Source organism: Python bivittatus, unplaced genomic scaffold, assembly GCF_059951505.1.
Source record: "Python bivittatus isolate LINGU-HERP-01145 unplaced genomic scaffold, Pbiv_v1 ctg000100_np1212, whole genome shotgun sequence".
Classification (NCBI taxonomy): domain Eukaryota; kingdom Metazoa; phylum Chordata; class Lepidosauria; order Squamata; family Pythonidae; genus Python; species Python bivittatus.
In genome coordinates this window covers 4,749,546-4,776,716 of record NW_028277038.1, presented here as the reverse complement: position 1 = coordinate 4,776,716, position 27,171 = coordinate 4,749,546, and the positions used below count along the sequence as shown (strand labels likewise).

General features: G+C 42.3%; 1 protein-coding gene across 1 annotated transcript in view; it reads left to right on the top strand.

Moving 5' to 3' along the window:
- Positions 1-552: 552 nt before the first annotated feature.
- The window catches only part of GALNT9 (polypeptide N-acetylgalactosaminyltransferase 9), a 104,251-nt gene continuing 77,632 nt past the window's right edge, over positions 553-27,171 (top strand). Inside the window, exon 1 of the mRNA XM_007426103.3 lies at positions 553-1,003. Within this exon, the coding sequence (XP_007426165.1) occupies positions 763-1,003 (241 nt within the window). The 5' untranslated portion in view covers positions 553-762. The remainder of the gene's footprint in view (positions 1,004-27,171) is intronic.

Below are 27,171 nucleotides of genomic sequence, written 5' to 3'. Positions count from 1 at the left end.
CCGCAGGGGAGCCAGTCCCTCGGCGAGGCCGCGCGAATGCAGGGGAGTTTTCTCCCTTCGCCTTATCCCCCTCCTCCCTCCCCCCCACCCAATAAACCACGTGACTTCGCCCCTGCGCTGTGCGAGGGGAGCGAGACGGAGAGGGCCAGCCACCGACCCGATTACAACCGCGCACGCAGGCGTGCGAGGACGCGCGCAGGGCAGGCAGGCAGGCAACCATCAAGCGCGATCGCTTCCCCTCCCCACGTTCGCCGCCCCCCGCCAACCCCGACCTTTGTACAGCTGTGGGCGCATCTCGCTCACCCCCTCTCCCTCCGCTCGCCGCTGCCCAAGCCGGCTGGCCTGCGTCGGCGGGGTGTCCTTCCTTGGGGCTGCCCCCCACCCCGCCCAGGCGCGCCGCACCCCCACCGTGGGCGAAGGGGGTCCGCAGCCTCTCTTCCAGAGCCGCCGGGGGCGGGGGTCCCTCCGGACTGGGAAAAAGACGCCGGAGGCGAAGGAGGTGACAGCTGCTGATCGGAACGCCGTGGTGCTGAAACGGACAGCTCCTTTGCGCCGGCTCTGCTCCGATTCGCTTTTGGCTGGTCCCTTCCTCTTTCGCATCCAGAAGTCGAGGGAAGGGGCTTTCTCAAGACTCCCTTCTGGCCCCCCAAGTTCCCCCAGGTCCTTCCCTTCACCATCCGCGGGCAGGGGCTGCTTGCCTTCGAGGCTGCCGCAGCCCCGAGAGCTGCCATGCCTTGACGCCCTCCTGACCCAGCAGCTTCCATGGCGGTTGCAAGGAAAATCAAAACTTTGTTGACAGTGAACATCTTGGTCTTTGTGGGCATCATCCTCTTCTCAGTCTACTGCAGGATCCAGGACCGCTCCCAGGAGCTGGTGCAGATTGTCCGGAGCGCTGACCGACGGATGAGGGGACGGAATGCCAAGGTGGGCGCCCTGCTGGATAGGGAGGCCATTCTGCAACGGTTGGATCATCTGGAGGAGGTGGTGTACAACCAACTCAATGGTGAGGAAGGGAGTAACATAAGTGGGGTTGGCAAAGCTGTTGGAAATTTGGGGGAGGGGATGTTAGATTGCTGATTAGTGCTGTCTAATATCTAGCTAAGTGCATGGTATGTGAGTGAGAGACAGGGGTGTCATATGCTGAATAGACCTTATGGAGCTTTCTAAAGCTTGGACAAACTGTAATATCTCCTATCCAGTCACTGACTTTACTAGGAGGGAGCAAAACTGGGCTAAAACATGGGACTTTCAGACCCATATTCCTTCTGGACATTATTTATTGTGGAATTCAAAGTTGAGGTGGTGCCAGAGGGGTTGCTGAACTTTTAACACCAAGAGGAAGTTGGAGCTGATGCGATACTTCAAACTTACTGCCAATTATTTTTAAGTGCACCTGAGAACAATCTGGATGAACATATATCAACAAACCTCAGACTGTACATAGCTGATAGAAAGCTATAAATACAGATCAGCAGCAGGTTTATTTTACAATCTCAGTTTGTCCCAAGGAGATTTTCATTCAATTTGGCCAGAGGACTAGAGTTACAACTCAAAAGTCTGTGGTCAGCTCCTCACATGCTACAGGGTCACGTCTTTGGCTTCAAATGGTGTAGATATGTAACATTTCTGCCTTCATTTCCTCTCTGTAAAATGGACTTCCATGTAAATGTGCACCTCCTGATTTCTCATTGCATGAACTCTGTACAGCTGAATGAACTGAATTTGCAGAATTGAGAGCAATGGGGAAGGGAAGATACTGAGATCCTGTATTCAGTTGTGGAGAAAGGCTGCCTTATGCCAATGATAAGGACATCTTCCTTTGGTAGTGGAAGATACAAGGGGAAGGATGGCCCCGTTTGATTTGGGTGTGGTCCTGTATCATCAAGGTTCATAAGATTGGTTGGTGGTGAAATAAAGGTAGAAGATGGGAGGTTCCATATTGGGACAATGATGTGCTTGATTGAGGAGCATTGCCTTGATGCTTTGCTGGAAAGCAATGGGGAAAAGAAATGGATACAGGTTTTGGCCAAGTCCCTTCCTTCAAACTGACTCCATGCCAATGGCTACTTGGTGTCTACAGTTCTTATGCCAAGGCCATAGAAAACCCATCTGTTTGAAGCACTGCGGTAGGAATGGTTTGTGGCAACTCCTTTGCACGTCTTAGTTTTGTAGTTTGAGGCTACAAGGCGAACAAAGTTGTGTGAGAGAAAAGCTGGCCATCCTTAAGAAGTTGGGGAGGATTGCCCAAACCTGGCTCCATGGTGGTCAGAAACAAGTGGAAGTTTGGCTCAAGTGGCTTGAACTGAGGCCCAGTGAACGAAAAGGAAGAACTACTTGGTGCTGAAGCCACCCTGTTTAATGACTAACTCTGTGAGTGAAAGAAGCAGCATATAGCGTCCTTTCTGTTGTGTCCCCAGAGCCAATGCACGCTGTGAAGCATTTTCCAAATTTTAAAACTGGATCAACAGGAGCAGGATAGACTGCTATGTTAGAAGTAAAAATTACCCTCTTTTCTGCTGTTCTTCAACAACACATTTCTTTAGCTTATTAGCTACCATTATTATCCCTCGTTCTCATGAATAAGAGCAAATATAAACTTTTCCAGTTTCTTATTCTCACTGCCATCCCTCCTCCTTCCGCTACTTTGGATAGTGTTTAATAAAAACTAATTTGATGCATATAAATGATATCACATTTACTGCTTGGTTTAAATCAAGCTGACACAACCTGATTATGTTGGTCCTAATCTTTCTTCAGAAAGTGGCCAATATCTGACAGGAGCATTTGATTTTACAGTTAAATATCAAAGCCTGTGACATGTGGTACTTTAAGGATGTTTTGCAAAAGTCTGAGAGGAGTTTATAAGACAAAGGGTCTTACTTCAGGTTTAGTGGTGCTTAAACCAGTGTAGGCATGTGTAAAGTGCACTGATTTAAGTGAGAATTAAACTGCGCTACTCATTTCACAGTTGGGTCAGACATAAAATGGAGGAAAACTTAAAATAGGTAATAATCACAATGGATAATTTGTCCCCCTAACATTTCTGTGGGTGCAATGCTCCCGGCCCTATTTGACTGACCCACAAAAATCAGTTTATTGAAATGGGTTGCAAGACAGGTTTGATGGTTTCTAAATTACGGGTATAGCTCTCCAGTGATTTACAAGACATCTGTGAGGAAAGAAAGTTACCAATGTGGGAAGGCTTAAGAATGTTTGATGACTATTGTTCTGTTCTTTCTGCAACCCCCTTGGGTGCACTTTGCATGTGAAAGAAAGAAGCCATTTACCTCTTTTTCATCTAGACCAGGGGTTTGCCACCCATGGCCCTTAACCCCTCCAAAAGGGGAAAAAATGGGCTGAAACATTTCAGCCATGCTCCTTTTAATAAGAACACCACATCACTAGATGCCTTTCTGCATCCCTTCCAAAGACCAAAGAATTTGAATTAAGCCCCTCAGCCCCTGAAATGTTGCCCACTCCAATTTAGGTGGTGAATAGGGAGCGTACAATCTTTCTGGTGTTCATTGTCTCTAATTCCTATTCGTTCCCTGTGGCTTATTCTCTAGTTACAGAGGCTGGAAGTTGAATTCTTAGTTGGAGAGCCATGAGTCCCTCAACTTTGGCCTACACCTAGCACATTCCAGGAGAATTCTTTGCGAGGGTTTACACACAAACTGTTCCAATATACAAGCGTGCCCATGATCTGCCATTTTGAAAGTCAACAGTTTCACTGGTGTGAAAATGATATGGCGCGAGTAATTAATGGATGCTAGTTGGCAATTTAGCCCATAGTGTAGAACTCTGGTCGGTAGAAGGGAGTGGAGAAGATGTATTATATAAACCCCATTGTACTAATCAAATTAGATCTATTGGTTCTTCCTATTTTGGGGCACTTTGTATTTTAAAGCAAAACACTGTAGAAGACCACTAAGTTCTACGTGCATTCATGAGGAATAAGATTGCAAATTTAAAATCAAGAGTTAGTCATGGTGTGTCTCTTTGATTTCTTTGTCAAAAGATTTGCGCACAAATCTGTTTGATTTCTTTGTCAAAAGATTTGCACGCAAAGAAAAAAATACAGTGCATAACATTGTTATGTGGCCTTTGCCTCATGAGAACCTGAGCATTTTTTAAAGGTGCAAAACTGATTGAAGATGGAACAGATATGTCAATGATTATTGGCTATACTTGTTAGCAGAACCTCCATACGTAGGACCAATGTATCCTGAAATATTTGATGGTTTGGAGAAAACCCCTTAGTTTCATATAAGCATTCCTTCCCACTTCCATGGATGTCTGATCCTTGATTAAATTGCTCATAAACATCTATTGTGTCTTCTTCTGAATAGCCCCTTCTTGGAGCAGAACAAGAAAGCTGTTGTTAAAAACAAATGATAGCCAGGCATTTCTTAGGACACATTATTGAGATTCAATAATTTGCCAACAGGTTCATTTTTTCCCTTACTGGCAAATATATATGTTTTTATCTTGCGGGGTAGGTGATTTTTTTTTTTTTTTTAGCTGAGGGACCTTTAATCTAGAGTTCCTTTTCTCTGCGAAGCTTGTTTCTAATTTTCATGCCATTGTTTCTGTTGTTGTTGTTTATGGGTTTCTTTTGCTTTTAATTGTTATAAGCTATCCTGAGCAATGGAACTGGATTGGAATGGCAAGGGAACCAAAAATAAGACAGAATGTGTTTCACTTAAACTATGTTCGTTAACCACAGGCAACTGTTTTATTGCTGGGAGATTTAAATTCCACTTCCTACTTTGACACAGATTCACTCAACAGCCTTGAGGCAAGTTGCTAATTCTTAACTTAATTCTTTCAATGAGGAATGAAGGAAGGAAAAGCTGTAACAGATTCCCCAGCAGTGGAAAGTACTATATATAAACCAGTCTACAGATGCCCCAAGATTCTTCCCTCTCTCCTCCCTAATTTATTTCCCCCTCCACCTCCAACATATTAAGGAAGTTTTAGGATAAACAAATAAAGTAAACTGTATTTTCCTCTGTGTATGTGGGTCACGGATGGAAACAGGCTTGATTTATATTGTTTGAATGAAATTTGCAGGAAGGAGGGAGTTGGAGATTGGATAGAAGTGTCTCGTTTATACCCTGCTGAAAAAGTTGGGCTGCTTGGCACGTTGCCTCTATGCACCTAAGTTTGCGCACTTCAGTCTACCCACTCCTGATTTCTGGATCTGCAGGGACTTGATAATGCTGTTCCTTTTTGTTTTGTCTCATCCTAACTCTTTCCAAGCATGCAGGCAGTTAAAAAAAAAAAAAGGAGGTTGCTAAGATTCCATAAGATTCTTTTTGCTTAGTTACGCAAGCAGGGCCTAGGGAGGTCCCACTCGGGAAAAGATGCAATGAAAATATCTCCTCCCCCAAACATGGAATTAAAATGAGGTCTTCTAAACCCAGTAGGATTTACTTCTTAATAAAGATGGGAAACAGGCATGGGCAACGGGGGAGCTGCTTGCACTCCAGCCCCATTTTGTGACCCCCAAACCACTTCCATATTGCACTGCTGCAATTCAGAGACAAAATTGTTGGTCGGCTGGTTACTTGGTTTACAGTGGTAACCAATCAAGTGTTGGTTGGTTGCATCTCATGAGGTTTGATGCACCAGTTGTGCATTTTCAGCCCTCCAACTCCCCCAACTGTTTTTCCCAGTGATAACCATGATATCACTGTTATGCCCCCGTAGCACCATGTTGGAGGCTCAAAAAAATTATCTTGAGCATAAAACAGTGTTCAGCCCTACTGTAAAGGTTTGTGCTGTCAAGCTGCTTGCTAAGCTAGAAATAACCCCCCCTTAACACAGTGAGATTTACTGTTGAGTAAATTGGCACAATATTGCACTGTGCATGCCTTGAGTAACATATGCTACCTGTATAACTTAAAATGTTCTGATATGGAATGTTGAATTGTACTATACTTAACCAAATTAGAGCCAGGCTTTTTTGTTTGAGAGAAGTACACACACACACACACAAAAGAATATCTCTTGACTAGCACCATCTGCCTAGGCTGATTTGGTGCTTCAAACAATTATTGCCAGTGATTGATCTTTCGTCTCTCACATTCTTAGAATATTCATCTTTCAAAAAGCTTCTAAGATGTGTAGTTGGTGCCTGGCTGTTGCCATAAACACGATAGGTGGAGTGGCAAAAGGTATGTTACTGATTTGTAGGAATGGATCCATGTAAATCAGCTGAAACTCTGCCTGAATTTTGCACAACAGCTCTTTCTGGTACACTTCATCAGTCTGCACCTCTGTATTGGTTACTGTGCTGTTTTTGTCCCTTAAGAGAAAGGGAGAGTTGAGCTGACCACCATTGGGACTCTCAGAGCAATGACAAGACCATTTTACAGCAGGTCACAGTAGGCTTGGACCTTTGGGAGCAACGCTGTTTGAACTCTGCTTATTTATTTTATTCAAATAACATTCCTTCCACACACACACTCAACCTAGGGCTAGGCAGCAGGATCATAACAGATCCCCTCACTTCTTCCAGTTTCATCAAGATTAGACATGTAAGCACTGGGGGCATGGAGACAAAGGCACCAGAGCTGGGAGCCAAGGATGCGGTGTGCTGGTCTCTTATAAATTGGATGGTTGCCTAGAAGTGGCTCACTTGAATACATTTTACACATTGTATTTCCTCCAATGTCTGCAGTTGGAGTCAATAAGAGAGAGAGAAAGAGAGAGAGATCTATAAAGAGATGTCTGCTTCTTGGGAGAAAGTCTATAATGAATCTAGGCCAAGTAGCAAAGCATGGAGACATCATATTGTCAGCAAACATATAAATAGTCAAGGCCATGGTTTTCACAGTTGTAACACATGGCTGGGAAAACTGGACCATCCAAAAGACTGGACAAAGAATAACCACTGCCTTTGAACTGTAGTGCTGGAGAAGGCTGTTGAGAATACCTTGGACCAGGAGAAGGACAACTCATCCAATACTAAATGAAGTAAAATTAGATTGCTCACTGAAAACACAAATAACAAAACTGAAGTTTAAATGTTTTGGACCCGTAATGCCAAAGCAAAAGGCCTCGGAGAAGACCTTGATGCTTAAAAAAACAGCAGGCTGTAGAGAAAGAGACTGGCAGAAGACAAGGTATTATCACTAATATCTCAAGCATGGGTTTGAGAAGGCTCAAAACAGTAGTTACTGTCAGATAATCTTGATAAACTGTTGTCCTCAGGTCATGAAGAGTTGGAAGCTACTGAATGACTGAACACCAATCAAATGCATAGATCGTAATTATGACATGTTCCATGATTAGCAGTTGGGGCAATTTAATATTAAATAGGTTAGCAATTGCTGCTCCTTTGTTCGCTCCAGAAAACTCTAGGAATTCTACCAAGGGTTACTATAAATTCACAACAAATTAACACTCTGCTCATAAATGATAACTCTCAAGTTTTTTTATCCTCCCGGAGTAAAATACCACAAAAGGAGTAGGTCTGATAACTTCCCCCTTCCCAAGTGTGCTTTTTGGAGGTTACTGTGATCACAAGAAATTAGCCACAGAAAATTGGAGGATTAAAACCTTGACAATAAAAAGTACAATGAGTACAGACTTTCAGAATCAAGCAAAAAAGGAGAAAGAAAGATATTTCAGTCAACAAGTAGAGGAAAATAATAACAAAAGGGCGAGTGAAAATCTGGTTTAAATATCAAGAAGACAAAGGTAATGTCAATCAATAGCTTAATGAACTCACAGCTTCAGCAAATAAGTGATAAGCTAACTTTGTTTTCTTGGACTCAAGAATAGATGATAATAGTATGCTGAGGTCCTCCTAAACTGGGAAAAACAAGGCTTCCAGAGAAATGCAGAACTTTTAGCGAGGTCAGCAAACTACTTTTTGGCCACTGGCAAATGTTTAACCACACCAACCTCTAGAGTATGATAATACCCAATATCATATCTATATCATGACAGGTTTCTCATATAGACATCCTCAATACACATGAAGAAAAAGCAACTCAGGTGTGATCTAACCATAGTTATACCTGCAGTACAATGCATTCACATTTAGCCAGAAATAAGTCATCCTGAGTTCAACAGGACTTAATCTCTTGTCTGATGAGTTCACGTCAAACCGTAGGCTGAATGGACTAGATTTCCCCTACAGATCTTTGCGTCTAACTGCATAGACAATAATTTAATATGAAGAGTTAGGGGTGGGAAAAAAAAAAAGTTTCATCTCTCCAGCGCGTGCACAGCTCTTTTATGCCAAAAGCAATTCAGAGGGTCAGCTTGCAATTTTACTGTAATTGCTTCTCCCCCTTTTTCTTTTTTTTTCCAGTCGTCTCTTCCAGTAATACACAACAATCAATATGGCATGTAATTAAATTTCATTCAATCTGAAAAAGATGAAGAGAGTTTTCATCTTCTTATTACGCATATGCTTTGCACGTTGTCCTACCCATGGCTTTCTTATTAGACCTCGTTGGCCTATTAGGGGTGGCAGGCATTCGAAGAATAACTTTTTGAAAATTCTGGCAGATTATCGTTCTTGCACATCATAATAATTTGATTGTGTTCTCTTTGAGAAGATTAAATACAGCAGTAATTTTAGGCTTGATGAATGAATCCGATTCCTAAGTGACAGCCTTGCTGATGGAAGGAAGAAACCGTGTGGTGCATTCAGTTGAGACCACCAGGAGTGCATTTTAGAGCACTCCGCTGGTTCTACTTAGCTGAAGGGAAGAGAGAAAAAAGAGGAGGGCAAAGCGTATTTTGGGGATAGAAGGCCCTAGAATAAATGTTAGCACCTCCGCTTAGTAAGACCGGGACCCTGTAAAGAAGCGTAACTTATCATGACCTTAACCCTGGAGTAATTTCCCTCAATCTGGATGACCTCCAAATGTGTGGACTTCAACTCCCAGAATTCCACAACCAGTATTGCCATTGCTGAGAATTGAGGGAGTTGAGGTCCACACATCTGGAGGGGAAGCCGTTTGGAGAAAACTCCTCGGAATCTTACACAGTGTGTGAGGATTCAGATGAAGTCAAGGGTGTTGTTCCAAAGTAGATCCTTCACAGGGTCTCTTCTTCAAATTTAGCAGACGAGTCCCTAACTAGAGGACCATTTCTTCACCATAAAAACGAAACATTGCAAAGTCAGGCAAGGATGCATTGAAGTAGGCAACTCACTTTGGAAGAGGCAGGGCTATACCTTGGCTAGTTTGCCTTCAAATGCCCTCTATAAGCACCAACTCCTTGCTGAGGTATCGTCTCCCCATATAATTATGGGCGGTTTTCACATGATAACTTTCCCACGACTAACTGAACCATGGTTTAATCGATCCAATTTTGAGGTTTGCACAACACGCCAGACTATAAATTAACCCCAGATTGGGTTCACACAAGATGCAAGGCTAAAATGTGGTTGGCTAGTTTGTGTTTCAACGTATTCTCTGAACATGCCCACTACAAGGGACCAGAATAGTACATCTGCCTGGGCTCTCTGGTTGCTCTCCAAGGTCCTGATCTGGCTCTGAAATGTGTAGGTGTGGTGACTTAATGTCTTAAGGGCCTCCTGGATTGACAGTATCTATTACACCTATTAGGCCTCAGCAGTGTAGCTGAAATTCACCTTGATGAAGAGCTTTGTGCAGTAGAAGTGGACACTTTTCCTTGTTGAGACAAAAAGGGATATAATTTGCCCTGACAAAGCACTTTACATCACTGTTCAATCACATCTAGCCATTTGAACAGAAGAAGCCTAGAAGCTGTTTCTGAAGTTTCTGGTAGCTGATTGGAACTCCTCTTCCACCTACTGGAATTGCTGGGACTGAACAGAGACCAAGTGATGTACAACCACAAAGAAAATTGAATCAGTCTCAATTGAGGGAGCTTAACGGGAGTAAGAAGCAAACGTTTGCTAGTTTTCCTTTTCCGCAGCCCTCTCCCAAAAGATGACTCCACCAACTTCCCAGTGGACAGACCCAAAAAAGATCAACATCCATGCATGCAAACATCCATACGTGTTTGTGCTTCCCAATGTTTTTGCAATCCATTTTGAACAAGTTTATAATAAATACCTGGAGTGGCTCTTGGCTGGTTTAGCAATGTAATAAAATGCTTAAAGCCAGCTTTTGGACACCTTGTGAATGCTAGTAGAATAAGGGAGAGAAACCCATTTTTCAGTGTGAATTCTAGTGGGTATTGGTTTCATCTGTGTGTGTTTAATTGCAGATTTCAGTTTAAATGGGATGGGAGAAATTGAGTAACTAACATGCAGAAATGAAATGGTCCAGATGTAGACTAATCTGTATATTTATTATCCATGATAAAGCTTAGCAAATTATTTCCCAGTGCAATTTAGCTCTGGGTGATGGAAATTTTGCAGCACACACCTGCAGTCAACCTTCTTGCCTCCATTAAACTTGCTTTGTAGTTGTGACAGCTGTATTCCCCATTAACATTGAACTTGTTTCTTAACACACAAAATAACAGAGTCAGTCTGTTAAATCAGGCAAGATCTGATTCAAATCATTGGTTTGATCCAGGTGTGCCACCAAATTTGATTTGGACTTACCAATCAGTTTGGAAAGTTGATCCAATTTGAATATCCAAATTAATGTATTAAAATGATTTGAATAAGACATCCAAATGGGTTAAAAATGTGTTTTGTCCATGCATGGATGTGTCCAAGTTATCCAAATTTATCCAGAAATGTCTGATTTAATTCAGTCTGATTTTCTGATTTGATTCAAATAGTCAATTTAATCCCTGTGAATTGAATCTCCAAATTGTATCTTTGCCTTTAGAGTGAGGTAATCATTCCTCCTTTATTTGAATTCAGTCATTAAAACACAATTAATACATTTTGGGCTTCATGTCCTCCCAGAGTTGCTGAGAGTTGGGCAGATGATGATGATGATGATGATGATGATGATGATGATGATAGGAAAACACTCATCTCCAGTCAAAGTATTGGTGATGGTGAAATTTAATCTGCATTAAATTTCGGTGAACATTTGTATGTATCTCTATCTGTACACACACACACATACACAGACCCAGTGGTGTGAGAGAAACTCCATTGAAAATAGAAATAGTTCATTTCTTCAAAAGGTTGGAGCATTAAAGTTCTGATTCAAGAGGGAAGGTGTAACCATGATTGTGGGTTTTGCATTAATGATCCAGCCTGGGCATGTATTTTGTCTTGATACACCCTGTACCTGGTGCAGATGTTTAATATGTTGGCCTGTGTTGCTGGTATTATTTGCTAGTCAGCCAGGCAATGGCTGAAACCATGGGTAGCTCTCCCATCCATTTTAGTTCCTTGTTACCTGCACCTTGGGGCTCTTGGTCAGCCTTGCTTACATGAGCAAGAGGATCAAATTGTGCACTGACTGACTAAAGAGTTGTGGAAACGTGGCTTTGGAAACCGAAAGGCGTGCTTCCCTAAGGGAGGAGACATTGGTTGTTAGGAGCAACGCTTGCTCCAAACACCTTCATTCCAGTGTGCATTCTGGTTCCTTTAGGTGTGTGAGTATCAAACCATGATCTCAGCCTTGAAACCTGTTTTTCCTCGCAGGGGCTATATCTAACATCTAACAGGAGGGTAAATTTGAGTTGTCTAGTAGGAGAAATGAGTTGACAACAGCACAGTTTGACATCCCTCTAGAGTACTTGCAAAAGCCAAATCTCTTGACTGATTGTGTCTCATGCAGTTCTTCAGGCACTAGCAAAACGCTCTCTGGTTGATTTTACTGACTTACAGCTTGTTTCTTTGGGGGCCAAGTCTGGTTGAGCTCTGGACAACCAACCAACCAACCAACCAACCAACCAATCTACCTACCTTCCTTCCTTCCTTCCTTCCTTCCTTCCTTCATGATTTTTTTTTAGAAAGAACCGCATTTGAATATGGAGCCAAATCTTTCAGTCTCTCTCTCTCCCCCCATGTAACTTTTTATTGAGAATTTGGATTATAATAGTAAAATCTAATATAAACTAAACTTAAAGAAAGAAAAGAGAATAGAAAGAAGGAATAAAAAGTGCAGGGAAAAAGAAAAAAGAAAAGTAAGAATATAATAAAGAGAAATAGCTAATGAAGTGACTTCCAACCTTCGTCACAAGTATAAACAAATTTAATAACTCTTCACCCTCTCTAAAGTTACCAACATTTATCTCTTCATCCCATATCCCACTCTTACCTATAAACAAATCCACAAAACATAATCTTTTCAGTCGTGGTTCCACAGGAAAGAATAAATAGAGTCCAGGTATAGAACACCTTTTTTTGGACCAGTGGGTGCACTGGGAGTTTGGAAGCAACTTGTTGACTGTCCTGATCTCATGAGAACATATCCCACCAACCATGTCACGGGCAGACTTACCTTTTCCATCCCGTTCCTTTGGTCTTGATTTAAGACTCAGGAGATCCCTGCCTCTGCCTCAGGCCAAGACGGATGTTGGAACCTGGGTTGGTATAGATCTTGCCTGGTTATTAAAGTTACTTGCTAGAATGAACTGTAATCAGTGGAGATATCAGGGATTACAGTACCTCCAACCCTGACTCTGCTTGGCTGCTGGTGGCAACTCATGGATTTAGACTTCAAAAGATAGCAATTGGCAGTGGGTGTTGCTGGTGGCTTGGATGGGTGAAGTTGCAATGCATGTAGGAAAGGAATGGGGGTTGCATCGTAATGCTGCTTACATCATTCTGATGTCTCTCTCCCCCTTCCTCCATCCTTTGCGAGGCCACCTCATGGCATGAACATCAAGCCATCCTCATTAATAATCATGCGCTTTGATTAAATATTATCAAACGGCAAACCTTAAGTGTTTGCTTGGGTTGTTTCCCGGTATTGTTAACCAGCATTCGTGCACTTAACAGGAACTCATGCACATTGTGTTTTTATAGGCTGTGCGAATCTGGATGAAACATACGCTGTTTTGCAGGGTTTTACCAAGGCATGGATAGTAAAACTCTGCCCAAAAGCATCTGGATGCTGTCATGTATGTGGATTTACTTTCTTGACTTTCTCACCATCCATTGGTAAGAATCAACAAAATAGCTACAGTAATTGAAAATATTAAAAGCTGAAGCTGCATTTTGGCATGAGAAGGAACATTGGAAGTGTCCCCGCCTGTTACTCAAGGTTGAGTTCTTGTTTGCCAAGATGATTTATTTTGACTAACTCATCCTTATCTCCTAGTTTTTTTGGGAACGAAACCTGGAGCTGTTTTGCCTTTCCTGATTTAATTGGTGGAAAGAAGAGACAATTCTGTTCCTTTCTGCCTCTGAAAGCCACCTGGCACACTTGGGTCTCATCAAAAAGTATTTGCTAACATTTTGTTCTGAACCAAAGTATATTTATAGAAAAGAGCAGGGCCTGTGTGTGTGTTTTTTTTTAACCCTCCTTTTTCTGGGGAAAGGTTTCTTCATTCTATAAATACACTTAGATGCAATTTTAATCTGGAACTGATGGTCATATTGGATGGTGGCTGTGCACTGTCAAAGAAATAATGAACAAGGGGCTGAATCTATAATTGGAATTATGTCCATAAGAATCCTTCTCAGAAAAGGAAGACATCATGGGAAAGGTGGCTTAAATTCACGGAGTATTTTAGAACTTCCTATTTCCACCTATCCGTACTTTCTTGTCCCCATCCTGAATAAATACTATCCAAAGATTTGCATTGGAAGAAGCGTTTGATCTTTTGCATTGGGGAAGTTTGCTTTGGGGAATTCGAAATTCTCATTATATTTATATAGTTGCAGACACATTCCCAACAGTCCTCCTCTATCTACTTAGCTATTTTTAAGTTTGGAAATGTGCATAACTAAGTCTGGAAAGAAATTAGTTGAATGAAAAATCTTGCTCAGTGGCTGAGTGGGCTGCTACCACACAGTTACGTTTCAGGTGGTGAGAGTTGACTCACTTATTGCCAACCCCACCAGGTAGACCAGACCAGGAATCAACTCTGCAGGAAGGCTAAGACTGCTTCTTTTGAGAGTGGCTACAATAACAGCATCTTCAAAGTCTGATTATGCTGCACCTCCTCCCCTTCTTATACCCAGGTGAATTAGGGAGGTCTCTGAGCCACTTCTACATACTTTCTGCTTGTTTTGGACTTAATTATTATTTTCCCCTTGTTGTTTTGATAACAGATCTCACCTACAGGTAGCCCTCACTTAACAACTGCCCTGTTTAGCAACCATTCGAAGTTACAATGGTGCTGAAAAAGTAACTTTATGACCGATCCTCGCCCTTATGACCATCACAGCGTCCCCATGGTTACATGATTAAGATTTGGGCACTATGCACCTGACAAGCATTTACAACCATCTCAGTGTCCCGCAGTCACATGATTGCCGTTTGTGCACTTCACAGTCGGCTTCTGACAAGCAGAGTCAATGGAGAGGCTGGCAGTGAAATTGTAAGTCATGGTCATGTGATGTCTTATTTATGATCCACAGTGACTCGCTTAACGACCATGGCAGAAGTGAGGTCATAAGTCTGTCGCAGTTGTATGATGTCTCACTTCACGGCTGTGTCACTTAGTGCCGGAGTTGCCAATCCCAACTGTGGTCAGTAAGCGAGGGCTACCTGTATTTCTATCAAGGACATCTTCCTTATTCTCTACGCTTGAACCCTTCTTTAATTTTCAGACTCTGCCCTTCCTGAAGAGAGAGATGCTGCTTTCTATTCTTTCTCTTAAGGAAGGCTTTGGCCACAACCCCTCTAGGATTATCTGGGTTGAACAGGGCAGGCCACAGCACCTCCTGGCTCACAGTTTACTCACTAAAAAAAAAGGCCATTAATTTAAGAAGCTTAGCAAAATGTGGCCAAGATGCTATAGTGTCTTGACTTCAGAAAGAAGGCTGATGTGAGGAGCTGGAAGTGGGATGAGGCAAGCATTCTTGCCAATGGAAAACTGCCTCCCATCACCAGCTCTAGCCTTAATGGTGCACAAGTCTTTGCAGGGCTGCTTCTTCCATTGTGGTTGAGTCAGAAGGAATCAGCTGAGCTACAAAAAGTAAGGATACAGGTTTAGCCCAAGTAGCATGTGTGGAAGAGCTTTTGCTCTCCTCAATGACATCCATGGGACCTTCAAAATCCTCATTTCAGCCTTAACCTAGATCTCTCTGGACCTATCAAAAGTTTTATCTCACTGCTTTTCTTAAAAAGTTGCCTCGTATCCTTTTCATTCTTTTTCTTTTGAGATGAAATCATACAAACTGACTTCTCTGGATATTAGAAGTCCTCCGATAATTCCTTTTTCTTGACAGCTCAGGGCTCTATGAATCTTTCAGTGCCACCCTGGAATATGAGTTATGTTTTGTAATATTCAATCCTTAATTCATCTCATCATCCTCATAGTCATGCAGTTATTTAAAGAAACTGAGTTAAGGACTAACCATGGTGGATGACACTGTTCATCAGAAATAATGCGCGCACACACACTGATGACACGCTGATAACAGTTCCATTTCTTGATGCAAATGCTTGATGAGATAAAGCCCTTAGGATATGAATGAAGGTGAATACAGGTGACAGGCCCATCTTGCGTTATGGTGTGCAGCCAGAGGTGAATTCCATGCAGAGACTTAATTATGGAACCCTGTGGGTGAAATCAATTATATGACTTGCATCTGCAAATAGGATGCTGGTGGGTTGTCTGCAATCCAAGTTACCCCTCCAGAAAGGGAAGGCCAAAGATTTCAGCATCAGTGAATGCATTAAGACTTGCAGATGCCTGAGGCAGATATTTCATCCCTTCAGACTTCTGAACACCTCCCCAAACAGACCCTACCTTTTAGAGTGCAGTCTGTGACAAGCTGGATAACTTTGGCGTAACCTTCTAATAGATAGACACTATGCACTTCTGTTCCAAAGTGTTGGAAAGAACCTGTAAGATTATATAAGCCAACCTTCTGATGATCGAAGGATTCATTGTTTCATCGTCCCCGTAAAACAGCCCTCAGCCTTTTCTTAAATGTCAGTGTAGGAGGATACACAGTGTGGTCTTCTCTGCTGTCCTATTGTAACCCCTTATCATCTGAATCCATGACTTGGAAACTAGTCATTGGAGTCAACAAAATGATTGGCTCCATAATCAATGTGATTTGGCCTCTAGCTTCTCACTGGTTCATCCAACCAGGAAGGTGGTTGATGGGTACCCAAAACCAGTTACTAGTTAGTAATAGGGTTAGATCATTTATTTATTTATATGTCACCCGATCACAATGACTCTAGGCAATTCACAATAAAATACATATTAGCATAAATCCTATTCCTCCCCCCATAAAACCAACATCTTATCACTAAATGCCAGAATTACAATATAATCCCAACAGAAAGGCAGCTCATCGCCATCCCTGGTGCTTGAGCATTTGTCAAAGTGGGAGATCTTTGAGAGCCTTCCAGAACTCCATTAAAGAAACAGCCAAGCAAATCTAAGGTAGTAAATTGTTCTGTAATGGCCGGGCTGACACAAAAGTCAGCTTCTGAGCTCCCATCCCCTTCAACTCTCTAAGCATCCCCTCTTGGCATAAGCCCATAGGATGGGTGGCTACCAGTCAGGAGAGATGGTCCTGAAGATAAACTGGAGCTGAGCTATATTAGGCTTCATAGGCAAACACCACCATTTTGAAATAGATCTAGGAATCTGTTGGCCACCATCTCCTTTGTTATAGGATCAAGGTGGCATCTCTTTCTTCTTTACAAAACATGGAATGCTAATCACTTTTTTTTTTTAATGATTGGTTTCTTAATTCTTTGTTTGTTTGATGTAGGTGGGTTAGAAACTAGGCTAGAAACCAGGAGATGGTGAGTTCTAGTCCTGCCTTAGACACGAAAGCTGGCTGGGTGACTTTGGGCCAGTCACTCTCTCTCAGCCCATGATGGCTTGGGTGACAAGCCAGTCAGTCAATTCCTGTTGCAACCAATGGATCAACATTTGGTGGTCTGAAAAGCAGACCCTACCCATGCGGGAAAAATGCTAGAAAGAAAAAAAAAGTTTGATGTAGGTGGGCTTTAGCTCATTTCAGTTTTAGACTTGACTGAAGCTAGTGTTCTGTTTTCTGCTTTTCTGCTGGGTTTTGAATGTGTGTCTTGCTGTATCTTGATTATTTTTCTTTTGACTTTGTATTATCTGGGATCTGTCCACCAGTTAGTGGTTGTATCTCATAAAGCTGGTAATACATATAACAGATTTCCCATATCTCTGAGATAAGATGAGAAGGAGAATGCCAGATGCTCTGCTGTTTCTCAAAAGATCAGCTCATTGTATCCTTTTGCATTGCCTTTGTTCATGCATTGTACTAACCATCATTTGTTGATCATGACTTCTTGAATAGCTCCATCTTTTTGGCTTGCACAACACGCTAAGATAAAACTAAAAACGTTATGACTTAGCAGTCATTCTGTGCAATAGTCTGAAATTTGCACCCTCAAGCACAGCGTTGCCTGTCTTTGAATAAATCACCCAAATAATTTCACTTCATTCTTAAACTAGAGAAATATACAATCACATACCCTGGACATCCATCACCCCATAATTCTCTCCATTTTCTTTTCTGTACAGGAAAAAACAGCCTAAAATGTTGTTGCCTTTTCTTAGATTGCGCGATGGCTTTTAGTGAGTTGGTTGGGTTAATTGCTTGTTTTCACTAAGCTCCCTTCTGCTGTTTTGTGCCTTTGGCTTCGAAAAGTCCACACTGCCCTTTTCAAAATGGAGTTCACTTCTTGTTTGCACCATTCTCAGATGCCTGTGGGGCATTATGCTTTTATAAATAAATATGCATTTTTATTATACTAACTCGTTTTCCAGCTGGCTCAGTGTTGAGAATGAACGGACATATTCTTTCCCAGGGATGCTGAATCAAGAACAGCGATAAAAAAAATAAGGCCAGTTGAGAAGGAATTGCACAACCCAATTGTAAGGTTATCTTCTTGATCTTGAGTAGATTCCAGATTAACCAGCCAGATGTATAGGATGCAAGTATTAGCATTTCTATGTTATCCTGAAAATGTTACTCAGCAAAGTAATAGCAAGGGTGAAATTAATAATAGGGATGCACGAATTGGTCTAAATCTGCTCAATTCCCATTTTGTATGCCTTTAGTCATCACACTGAAGACTGAGTTTTATTTGCAAGAAAATGTTTGTGCTGCCTTATTAATATTTCAATCCATATAGAAGTCTGAAAAAGTATGACTTTTCCCCCAAGTAATTGTTTTATTGCATTTTTTAAAAAATTGATTATGTGCTGTTTTTGACTCCTGGGGACCACATAGATTCTCTCCATGATAATCTATCCCTAACCTGTTCTTTCAAGTCTCCCAAGGGTACCCCATCACCACTGTAACTGAGTCCCTCCACCTTGCTGCTGGTCATCCTCTTCTTCTCTTTCCTTCCACCTTTCCTAGCATTAGAGCCTTTTCCAGAGAGCTGGGTCTTCACATCATGTGTCCGAAGTAGGATAATTTGAGCCTGGTCCTTTGTGCCTCCAAGTGAGAACTCTGGATTGATTTGGTCAATGATCCATCAGTTTATTTTCTTGGCTGTCCACAGTATTCTCAGGAGTCTTCTCCTATTTATTGCATCATAAGTTGTCAATAATACATTATGAAATACAGATTATTAATTCGATCCTTTTCAGAGAAACTGTAAACCAGAAGAAATTCTCCTTATGCAGTTTTGCTTCCCAATAATAACATGGGCTTTTCAGCAAGCTGGGCTGATTCATACACAAGCTGAAATTGTGTTCAGATTTTTTCAGGCATCACTACTATCCAGGTTTAACAATAGGTAGAAGGTTTGTCTGAGGAGCAATGAAAACCAACTCATAAGAAATAGAGGCCTGAGGAGAATGCAGTTTGAATGAGTAATCTCTGACTCCTTTCCAATTCAACAAGTTTTATCCCCTTCTTTTTTCATGCGTGCAGGATCCCTTCCTAATTCCATGTTTCATATCTGTATGTATGCCTGGCCCTATCATTAGGCCAAGGGTACCAATGTCCTTGGTTTGCAGATGATGGGAGGTGAAAACAAGACATGAGGTTTATGAACTAGACCATCTTTCAGTGCAATGGAAGATGTTGTCTTCTCGCCAGACACATAGTCATGTTTAACTCTCAGTTTAGTTCACTGTTGTACATGTAACAGGAATGGCTGTCATCTTTGCCTCACAGCAGCAAAACATCTCTCCAAATCCAATTTACTGCACTGTGCTGTAGTCCAAACAGCCTCCTTCTGTCATTTGTGTCATTGGTATGTGCAAGTCGACTCCAGATGGTTGTGCAGAAGGTGCTTTCCCCCTCTCGTTATGACTTCAGAATATTTTGGGGCACACTGGACTTCATGAAAGTTGGTTTGCTTGCCTGAAATGTCCTTGGAAGAACTTGGACGGGTGTCTGACGTTAGATCATCATGACCGTTCCTGCTATAAAAAGCATTTGAAACATACCGACTCCTTACCTTACTAGTGAATGAATTGATATGAAAATAATTAAGTAGGCAATTGAGGTGCAGCAACTGCTGCTAATGATTCCAGAGAGGCCCGTTTTAACACTCGTGTGGTCCTTTTCTTGCGGGTGGCGTGTTCCTTTTTAATAGGCAGTACAGCAAGATCGGGGGAATTATAGCCCCCTTACTTTTTTTAATATCATCATATAAATCTTTCCCATGGGTTTTGCAGAAAGCATTATGTGCCAAAGTTGGGCACTGCTACTTTCCCCAAGACAAATCTAGGGGCTTTGTAGTGGCCATTGTCATAGCTGTGTCCGTTAATGATGGAGAACCTGTGCCTTTGCAGATGTGGCCAAATGACGATTCCCAGGAGCCACAGCTTTCCTTGACATGCTGGGAGTTGTAGTTCTACAACTGAAAGGCCAAAAGGTCTCCATTTCTGGTGTGTACGCACAGACTTGCTCAAATCAGCTGGAGGAGACCATGGTGGGAAATAATTAAAGAGTGGAAGATATGGTCTCTGAAGAAGAGGTTCTTGCTCTCAGGGATATCCAAGCAACAGCCCTCTGGAGTGAGAGGAGCTAGGACTTTCTCAGCCAAAGGTCCAGCTTAGGGCATGCTGGTCTCTTTAGACTGAGAACTTTGATGTAGCCTGGGGTGCAAAGTCCACTGAAGCACCGGCTCATATTGCTGATCTGTGAATTTTACCTGTCTGCAAAACAGTGGCAGACCTGAGCATTTCTAGAGGAGGCTGAACGGCTGATAAACGTACGAAATTCATGCGTTCGCCTTTTCTCATAAAATGCTCCGACGTAACGGTATTCGAGCTGCAGCTGGTATAGATGTGTGTGTGTGTGAACAACTCTTGCAGCATGCTCTGATTGTAAAATGCTCGGCTTTGGGGTTGGTGGTTATTTCCTCATCAACCGACTTGAGGGCAAGGCTGACTTTGCATGCTAATGTAGACGTTCAAAGAGTGAAAGGAGCTGAGAGGAACAGACCTGTATGTTCTTCTGTAAAGCAGAAAAGACAATCTTGGGGTAAATGGACTAACGTTCTGGAGGTGTAGCCTTCACTGATCTAATACCCTCCAGATACCTGGGGACCGTTATTTGCAGAATTCCTTGCCAGCATGGCTGATTTCTAGATGTTGTGGTCCCAGCGTGCTTGGAGAGCAAGGCTAAGCCAGTGCAATCTTAAACAGCTCTCTCTGTTCCCTTGAATCACTTGTTATCTGGCCCCAACAGCCAGGCATAATGAAACAGCCCCCCCTTCCATCGAATGCCTGAGCCAGCCCTTAGGAGGCAGAATGTGACTTTTAAGTTCAGGCACACAGAATCCAATCGATCTTTTTTTTTTCTGCAGCCTGCCTGAACACGCCATCTCCTATCATGCAGTCTTCCCTCGCAATAAATTAAATTATAATCTTGAATAAAATAATAATAATAATAATAATAATAATAATAATAATAATAGCCAAATCTACAAGAATGAAGAAGAGTAAGAAGCATGCCATTCCAACCTGCACAGTTGCAGATAAGGCTAGTGAGTGGGTGCAAATGTAAGATAACAGAATAAAGATGAAGGGAGGGGAAGGAAGCTGGCGGGGGGGGGGGGTGGAGAGAGAAGAGGAGCTAGGAAAAAAAAGAGATGAAAGTCCTTTCTGGAAATTCCTGACAAAACTCTGCAAGAAAACTGAGACTCACAGGCACACAAATGTATTTTCTTTGATCTACATGAGCCTACAAGTGTTAAATGTAGAGACTGTTGGGGAAATCTGGACACAGCGTGACTGCCAGTGAAATGGAAAGACAATACATTGGGGATTAAAAGCAAACACACACATCTGCAGTTGAAAAACGTATATCCGTCGATTGAGGTGGAACATTGTCATTGTGAATGCTCCTTAAAGTAAAAGAAATCATAGGGCGTGTCCGTGGCTTCTACTTAATTGGAAAGGCTGGGTCTATTGTAGTCCAGCACTTGGCCAGCATTGCCTGGATCCAGAAGCTACAGCAGGGTTGGACTTTGCTACTATTTGGATGGGAGATGACCATGAACCTTGAGTCTTTGGGCTAGACTAGCAAGTTAAAAAAAAAAACACTCAAAAAGAGACAATAACATACCACACATGTTTTGCTGCCTACGTGGACATCCACAAACTCTCCACTAACTGAGTTTGATTTGAAACATGCTGCATGATACGTCCCAGATGTATCCACCAGAGTTTGCAGTGTTCAGATCTGGCACAAGACCTTTGTTGTAGGTCCCTCTAAAAATGAGGAGCTATCAATATTTTGTTTTCTGAACCTGTGGGGCTCTAAAGACAGTGCTTATCCCATCTCCTCCAATTGTGCCTCCTTATTGGCAAGGCTCTTCAAATTGTTTCCAATTGCTTCTTATAATCCGATGGCAAGAAGAGTCTTTAGTTTCCTTGAAAGAAAAGGTGAGGGAAGAGGGAAACATGGTTGACACGGTTGCCTAGCAGCACTACAGGTACCATAGCATTAGCATCACTTGCCTCTCTCTCTGATGTTGAGGTCATCATTCATCTCAGGAGTCTCCTGCCTGTATCTTTGCCCTCCCAGATTTTCTGAAAACTACCAGTTATAAATATTCCACTCTTCTGATTCATACCTTGAGGTGGGAGTCTTAAAATGAGGGAGAGAGAGAAAAGGAGTCTTGGTGTGAATTTATTCAGTACATATAGAATCTTCTCCACTTCTTCACAACATGGATTTTGCAGATTGAAGACGATAATTGAGAAATGGGATCATAAATATTCGAAACAGAAGGTCTAACCCCCACCCACCCCACAGGAAGCATTTCTTGATGATGCAAGCATTCAATGGTGGAATAGATGTGAGGGTTTTACCTTTCTGAAAAGTTCAAAAAAAAAAATGTAAGCAAAAGATGGAAAGGCAGTAGTCAGAAACGATGTGGCTGCAGGGTTGTTTAGCTTAGAAGAAGAGACAGGAACAAAGTGGGAATGTGATTGTGCATAATGTGAACGTTATGAGAGACAGATAGATCAAAGGAATGGATTTCATATAGTCAAACTGAGGTATTGCTACCACTACAATGATCCTGGTAATAGAGCTATGTGACATTTTTCAAGGGCCACTTATAAAGCCATCTAACCATTGGACTGAAAATAGGTGAGATTTGAACAGGGAGCTTTACAGATTAGTCACTCTATGTTAGTTCTCTGGTGTGTCATTGTAATGGAATGTGGGAAAGACCTTGGGGGATGGGGCGAAGAGACACCGCCAAGGAACGGTCAGATAAGAGACAGCATAGCCTGCAGCAGGATAGTGGGAAGGGCAAGAGAATCAGAAGAGACCCTACCTAGAATCAGAAGAGGCCTTGCACTTTCAGATTTGCAAGATTGATGTTGGCCTCGTGGGGTAAACCAAATAGGAAACATGACCAGATGAGCTACTTCTACTTTATTGTAAATCTACATTGATAGAATCTTGCAAGTCTGAAAGTATCATTCTCCCCGCCCGCCCCCCACCATCTCCTTTACAGCCTGAGAAATTAGGGAGGGTCCCTTCTGATTCCCTTGCCCTGCCCACTATCCAGCTGTGGGCTAGGCTGTCTCTTATCTGACCATTCCCTTGGCAGCGTCCCTTCGCCCATTCTCCCAAGGTCTTTCCCACTTTCCATTACAGTCATTTCGATTCATCTGATGCTGCATGATACACCCCAAATGGGCCAGCCACCAGAGTTTGCAATGTTCAGATCCAGCTTCCCACTCCCATTCCATACACCAGAGTTATCTGGATGGGCCACTGAGTCTTTGACACTGGGGATGGAACAATGTCCTCCATTGCGCTTGAAGGCAGTAGACTAGCTTAGGGCCAGAGGACAGATGACATGCCATCTCCATCATCACCATACTTTCATCTCCCAGCACTGCCTCCCTACCCTCTTAATATGGCCGATCCAGCTAAATTTCTAACCCTCAAAAATCTTCATTTCTAGGTGCCAGTAATGGCAGTGGGATAGTATTTCACCAAATATATGCATGGGTGTGGTTGCCGCTGCTGTGAAACCTACTTCTAGCACCTTTTGCGTTGATCAGTTGTTGACCTTGATGATCTTCTGTTATTTGTTTATCTTCTTCCAAATTATCTCTTGTAATTAGAATCCATCTCCTCATCTCCAGGGGAAGCAGGCTTCAAATGAGGATTGCTTAAAAGCAATTACATTTTGATATTGGAGATCTGTACACATAAAGGTAGTATCACTTCCAATTAAAAAATCGTAATGAATTTTATGTCCTGAGAGACAGAGGCTAAGCAGTGCTATTGTTTCTACCGGTACCACTGGGATACAAGAGGAATACAACACAAGCCTATCTGCATGCTTTTTGTTAAGGTCTCTGGATCCTCCATGAGACCTGGATTCAACACCAGCCAGGGTTCAAACCTGAAACCCATTATGAATGATAGGATTTAGCTGGGGAACCTGGGAAGGATCTCTGAGACTACGTGAAGTTTGATGTCGTGAAGTTAGCAATTATTGTTACTTAGGAGTTACAGGCTCTAGCAAACCATGTTTCCTTCCTACCATGACCAGAACCTTGATTTATCCAGTTAGCAGCTATAAGATATACAAAAGAAAAAGAAAGAGAGAAGGTCTTCATATGAGATTCAACTTAAGAGCCATGTTTTGTATTAATTTTATTTGCTAGATGTACTGTATATCCCACCTTTATTTGAACAACTCAAGTCCATCCACCTATTTTCCCCACAACAGAAATCCTGTAAGGTGGATTTTTGGGCTGAGACAGAATGACTAGCCCCAGAATCACCCAACTGTCTTCTGTGCCTGAGGGACAGGTCTCCCAATGTTTAGTCCAGCATCTTAACCACTGTGCCAAAGGTGACAAACCACAAGTTTAGCCAACCACATTTTTATCTAAAGCATGAATGTTCAAGGAATGTTCTGAACCAATTGCTAGTCTTATAATTTCCCCTCCCCTGGTTGCTTCAGTCCCTGCCACTTTTTTTTTTTCTTGTCACACCTGAAGGCACTCAACACCTTCTCAACTCAAAGTTGATCTTCCAGCTTCTGCCATTTTTATCTTGTGGAAGTGACATGAGAAACGTCAGGAGGTGAACTCAACTCCAAAGAGATATTAGCTTTACTGTAATATTGCAAGGTAGTACAGCACGCAGGAGGGTCGTTGGTTGGCTTTGAGGGGTAGAGTTCATACCTCATCACTTCTGGCTTTGAATAAGTCCCATGGGAGAATTTCCTGCTGGATATCTTCTTTTGACATTTAACTGAAGTGTCAGCAGCCAGGAAGTCTGCTTCAGAAAAAGGTGGGCAGGTGAAAGAAAATGTTGATAAAGCACTAAGGATCCTCAGAAAGTTCTCATATCTTTCCACTCCTTTTCTTTCTCTTCTTCGGTATGTGCATTCTGTATTTCCTATACTGTAAAGCAGGTTGCAATCTTCACATTTAATTAACTGCTGTTTTTCCTGGTTGCTGTTGAAAACAACATTGGCTTCATTCTCTCACTCTAAATGCGGCATGTTGGGCCATGATGCTTTTTCGGTTGAGGGATGAGATGATGTTGGAGAGGCCCTCCAAACCATTAATTTCAGGCGACTGTTCTTTGGTACCAGGCCTGTTTTTTCATTAAGCAGAGAGCTAGTGCCAGATTTATGATCCTCAACAGTAGGAGTACATCCCACTGCCTGGCTATAGGAACAAAAATCTACAGTTGTCCTGGGCTTCTGCACTAGCCAAGGACCAAGAAACATGGGAATTGGTGGGGGTTGTTCCTTCCTCCTGTAAAGAATGAAGGGAAAGATCAGGTTGGATCCTTTCATCACCTAGAGAAGGACCCAATGCAAAGAGGTTGCATCTCTCTCCACTTAGATTAGAAGTGGGTGGCCTATAAACCATGTGCCCCTTCTGATGTGCTGTTAAACAATTGTCAATCCATTGCTAATTTCTGGTGGTACCATTTTTTTCTCACTTTTTCCCAAGGGAAAGGAGGAAAAGTGATCTCCTAAGGCTCTGCAAATTTTAAAATATTCATTTTGCATTTAAAGAATCCCTCAGTATCAGAAAAAAGACACTTTCATCCATGATGTCTGGTGTCTTCAAAAGCAACGAAGAGGAGAGTTTGCCCAACCGTAAGCTAGATAGAATTTAGAATGCTACACACCAGTTGTTCTAGGATAGTGTTTTCCACCCAGATCTACTAGAGGCATAGAATTCATTCCCAGAATTCCCACCACATGGGGAATTCTGGGAGTTGGATTCCCTACAGCTGGAAGGTACCCAGGTTGGGAAAGGCTGCTATAGGAGGAAGATTATAGCATCTGGGTCCAAGTCTGCCTGGAGAAGTCATATGAGGGACACTCCACTCCCCACCAGAAAGACTGTTCTGCTCAAATCCATGATTGTAGAAAAGAAGGAGATCTCTCCATGGTACCCAGTTGTAATCTAGGCAAATATGGGTTAAATTCCCACTTGCTGTCATGTCTTTCTCCAAGGAAGACACAAGCTAAGGGAGATCAGGCTGTCCTCATTTGGATCTAAAATTCCACAGCTCATTCTTTTCATGCTGGCATGATCCAACTGGCTTCTCAGCTTCATACTTCGTCTGCCATGTCTCTCATTTCCCTTCCCGGGTGTGTTAGTCTTGTTTTGTTTGCAAAACTGAGGTAAGGGCCCGCCTGTCACTGTTAAAACAATTATTTTCTTATAAAAATTAATTGTGGAGAGTTGTTTTGACAATCCTGGCAGATGTAAAGTGTGCTGTCAAGCAGAAAAGATGGGAGGGGGAGCAACTTCTACCTCTGGATATGCATGTACTGTACATGCGTGTACAGGTGCACATGTCTTGTGCTGAAAAAGCCTCCTGTGATCTTTTTAACAGTTCCCATTTAGTTTGATGGTGCACAAATTGCTTTTGATTCTTTTTTCCTCCCTTTTCCTTTGGAGAACAAAATTTCTCAGATTCTCATAGCTGGGTGCAAAGGTCTTCTACTGATTCTAGTCAGAAAGAGGTGGTGGAAGGTTGCTCATGGTATAATCAGCTCTCCCAGGAACTCTCTCTGGGGCTCTTTCATCTTGAGAAACAGGGAGCAGCTGGGGAAGCTAATTTTGTGTTTGTGCAAAGAATTAGATCTTGTATTGGACTGGAGATGTGTTTTCTACTGGAGAACCACTGAGGTCTGGATTGTACCAGATGGCCTACAGGTATCTAGTGCTATCATGTTCCTCCCTCACCCCCCCCCCCCAAATCCTTTTGGAAACAGATTTGTGATTTGTAGCTCCATCTACATAGTTTCCTCATGAAGAAATCATTTTCTTCTCCCAAGCTTTCTCAATCAAGGTACTCCTTAGATATGTGGGTTTTGGTCCCCCAATTTGCTACTTAAAGTATTAATCCTCTGTCAGTTGTTTCTTTGATGTCTTACATATGTTTTCCTGGACATACTGTACATGATTTTTTTTTCTTTTTCTTTTCTGTTTTATTGCTCTTTACTTTTTAAAGTGTAAGCTGCCCAGGGTGGTTTGGAGTTGGGCAGTCTCTAAATTTAATAAAACAAATTAATCTTACATGGCCATGACTGGGAATCTCTATGCATAAAACTGCCGGATGAATAAATTAGTCTTCCTTTCTTAACCTCCATGGGACCTGGATGGAACACCTGGCTATTCTCCTCCTTTTTGCATTGCTGCGTT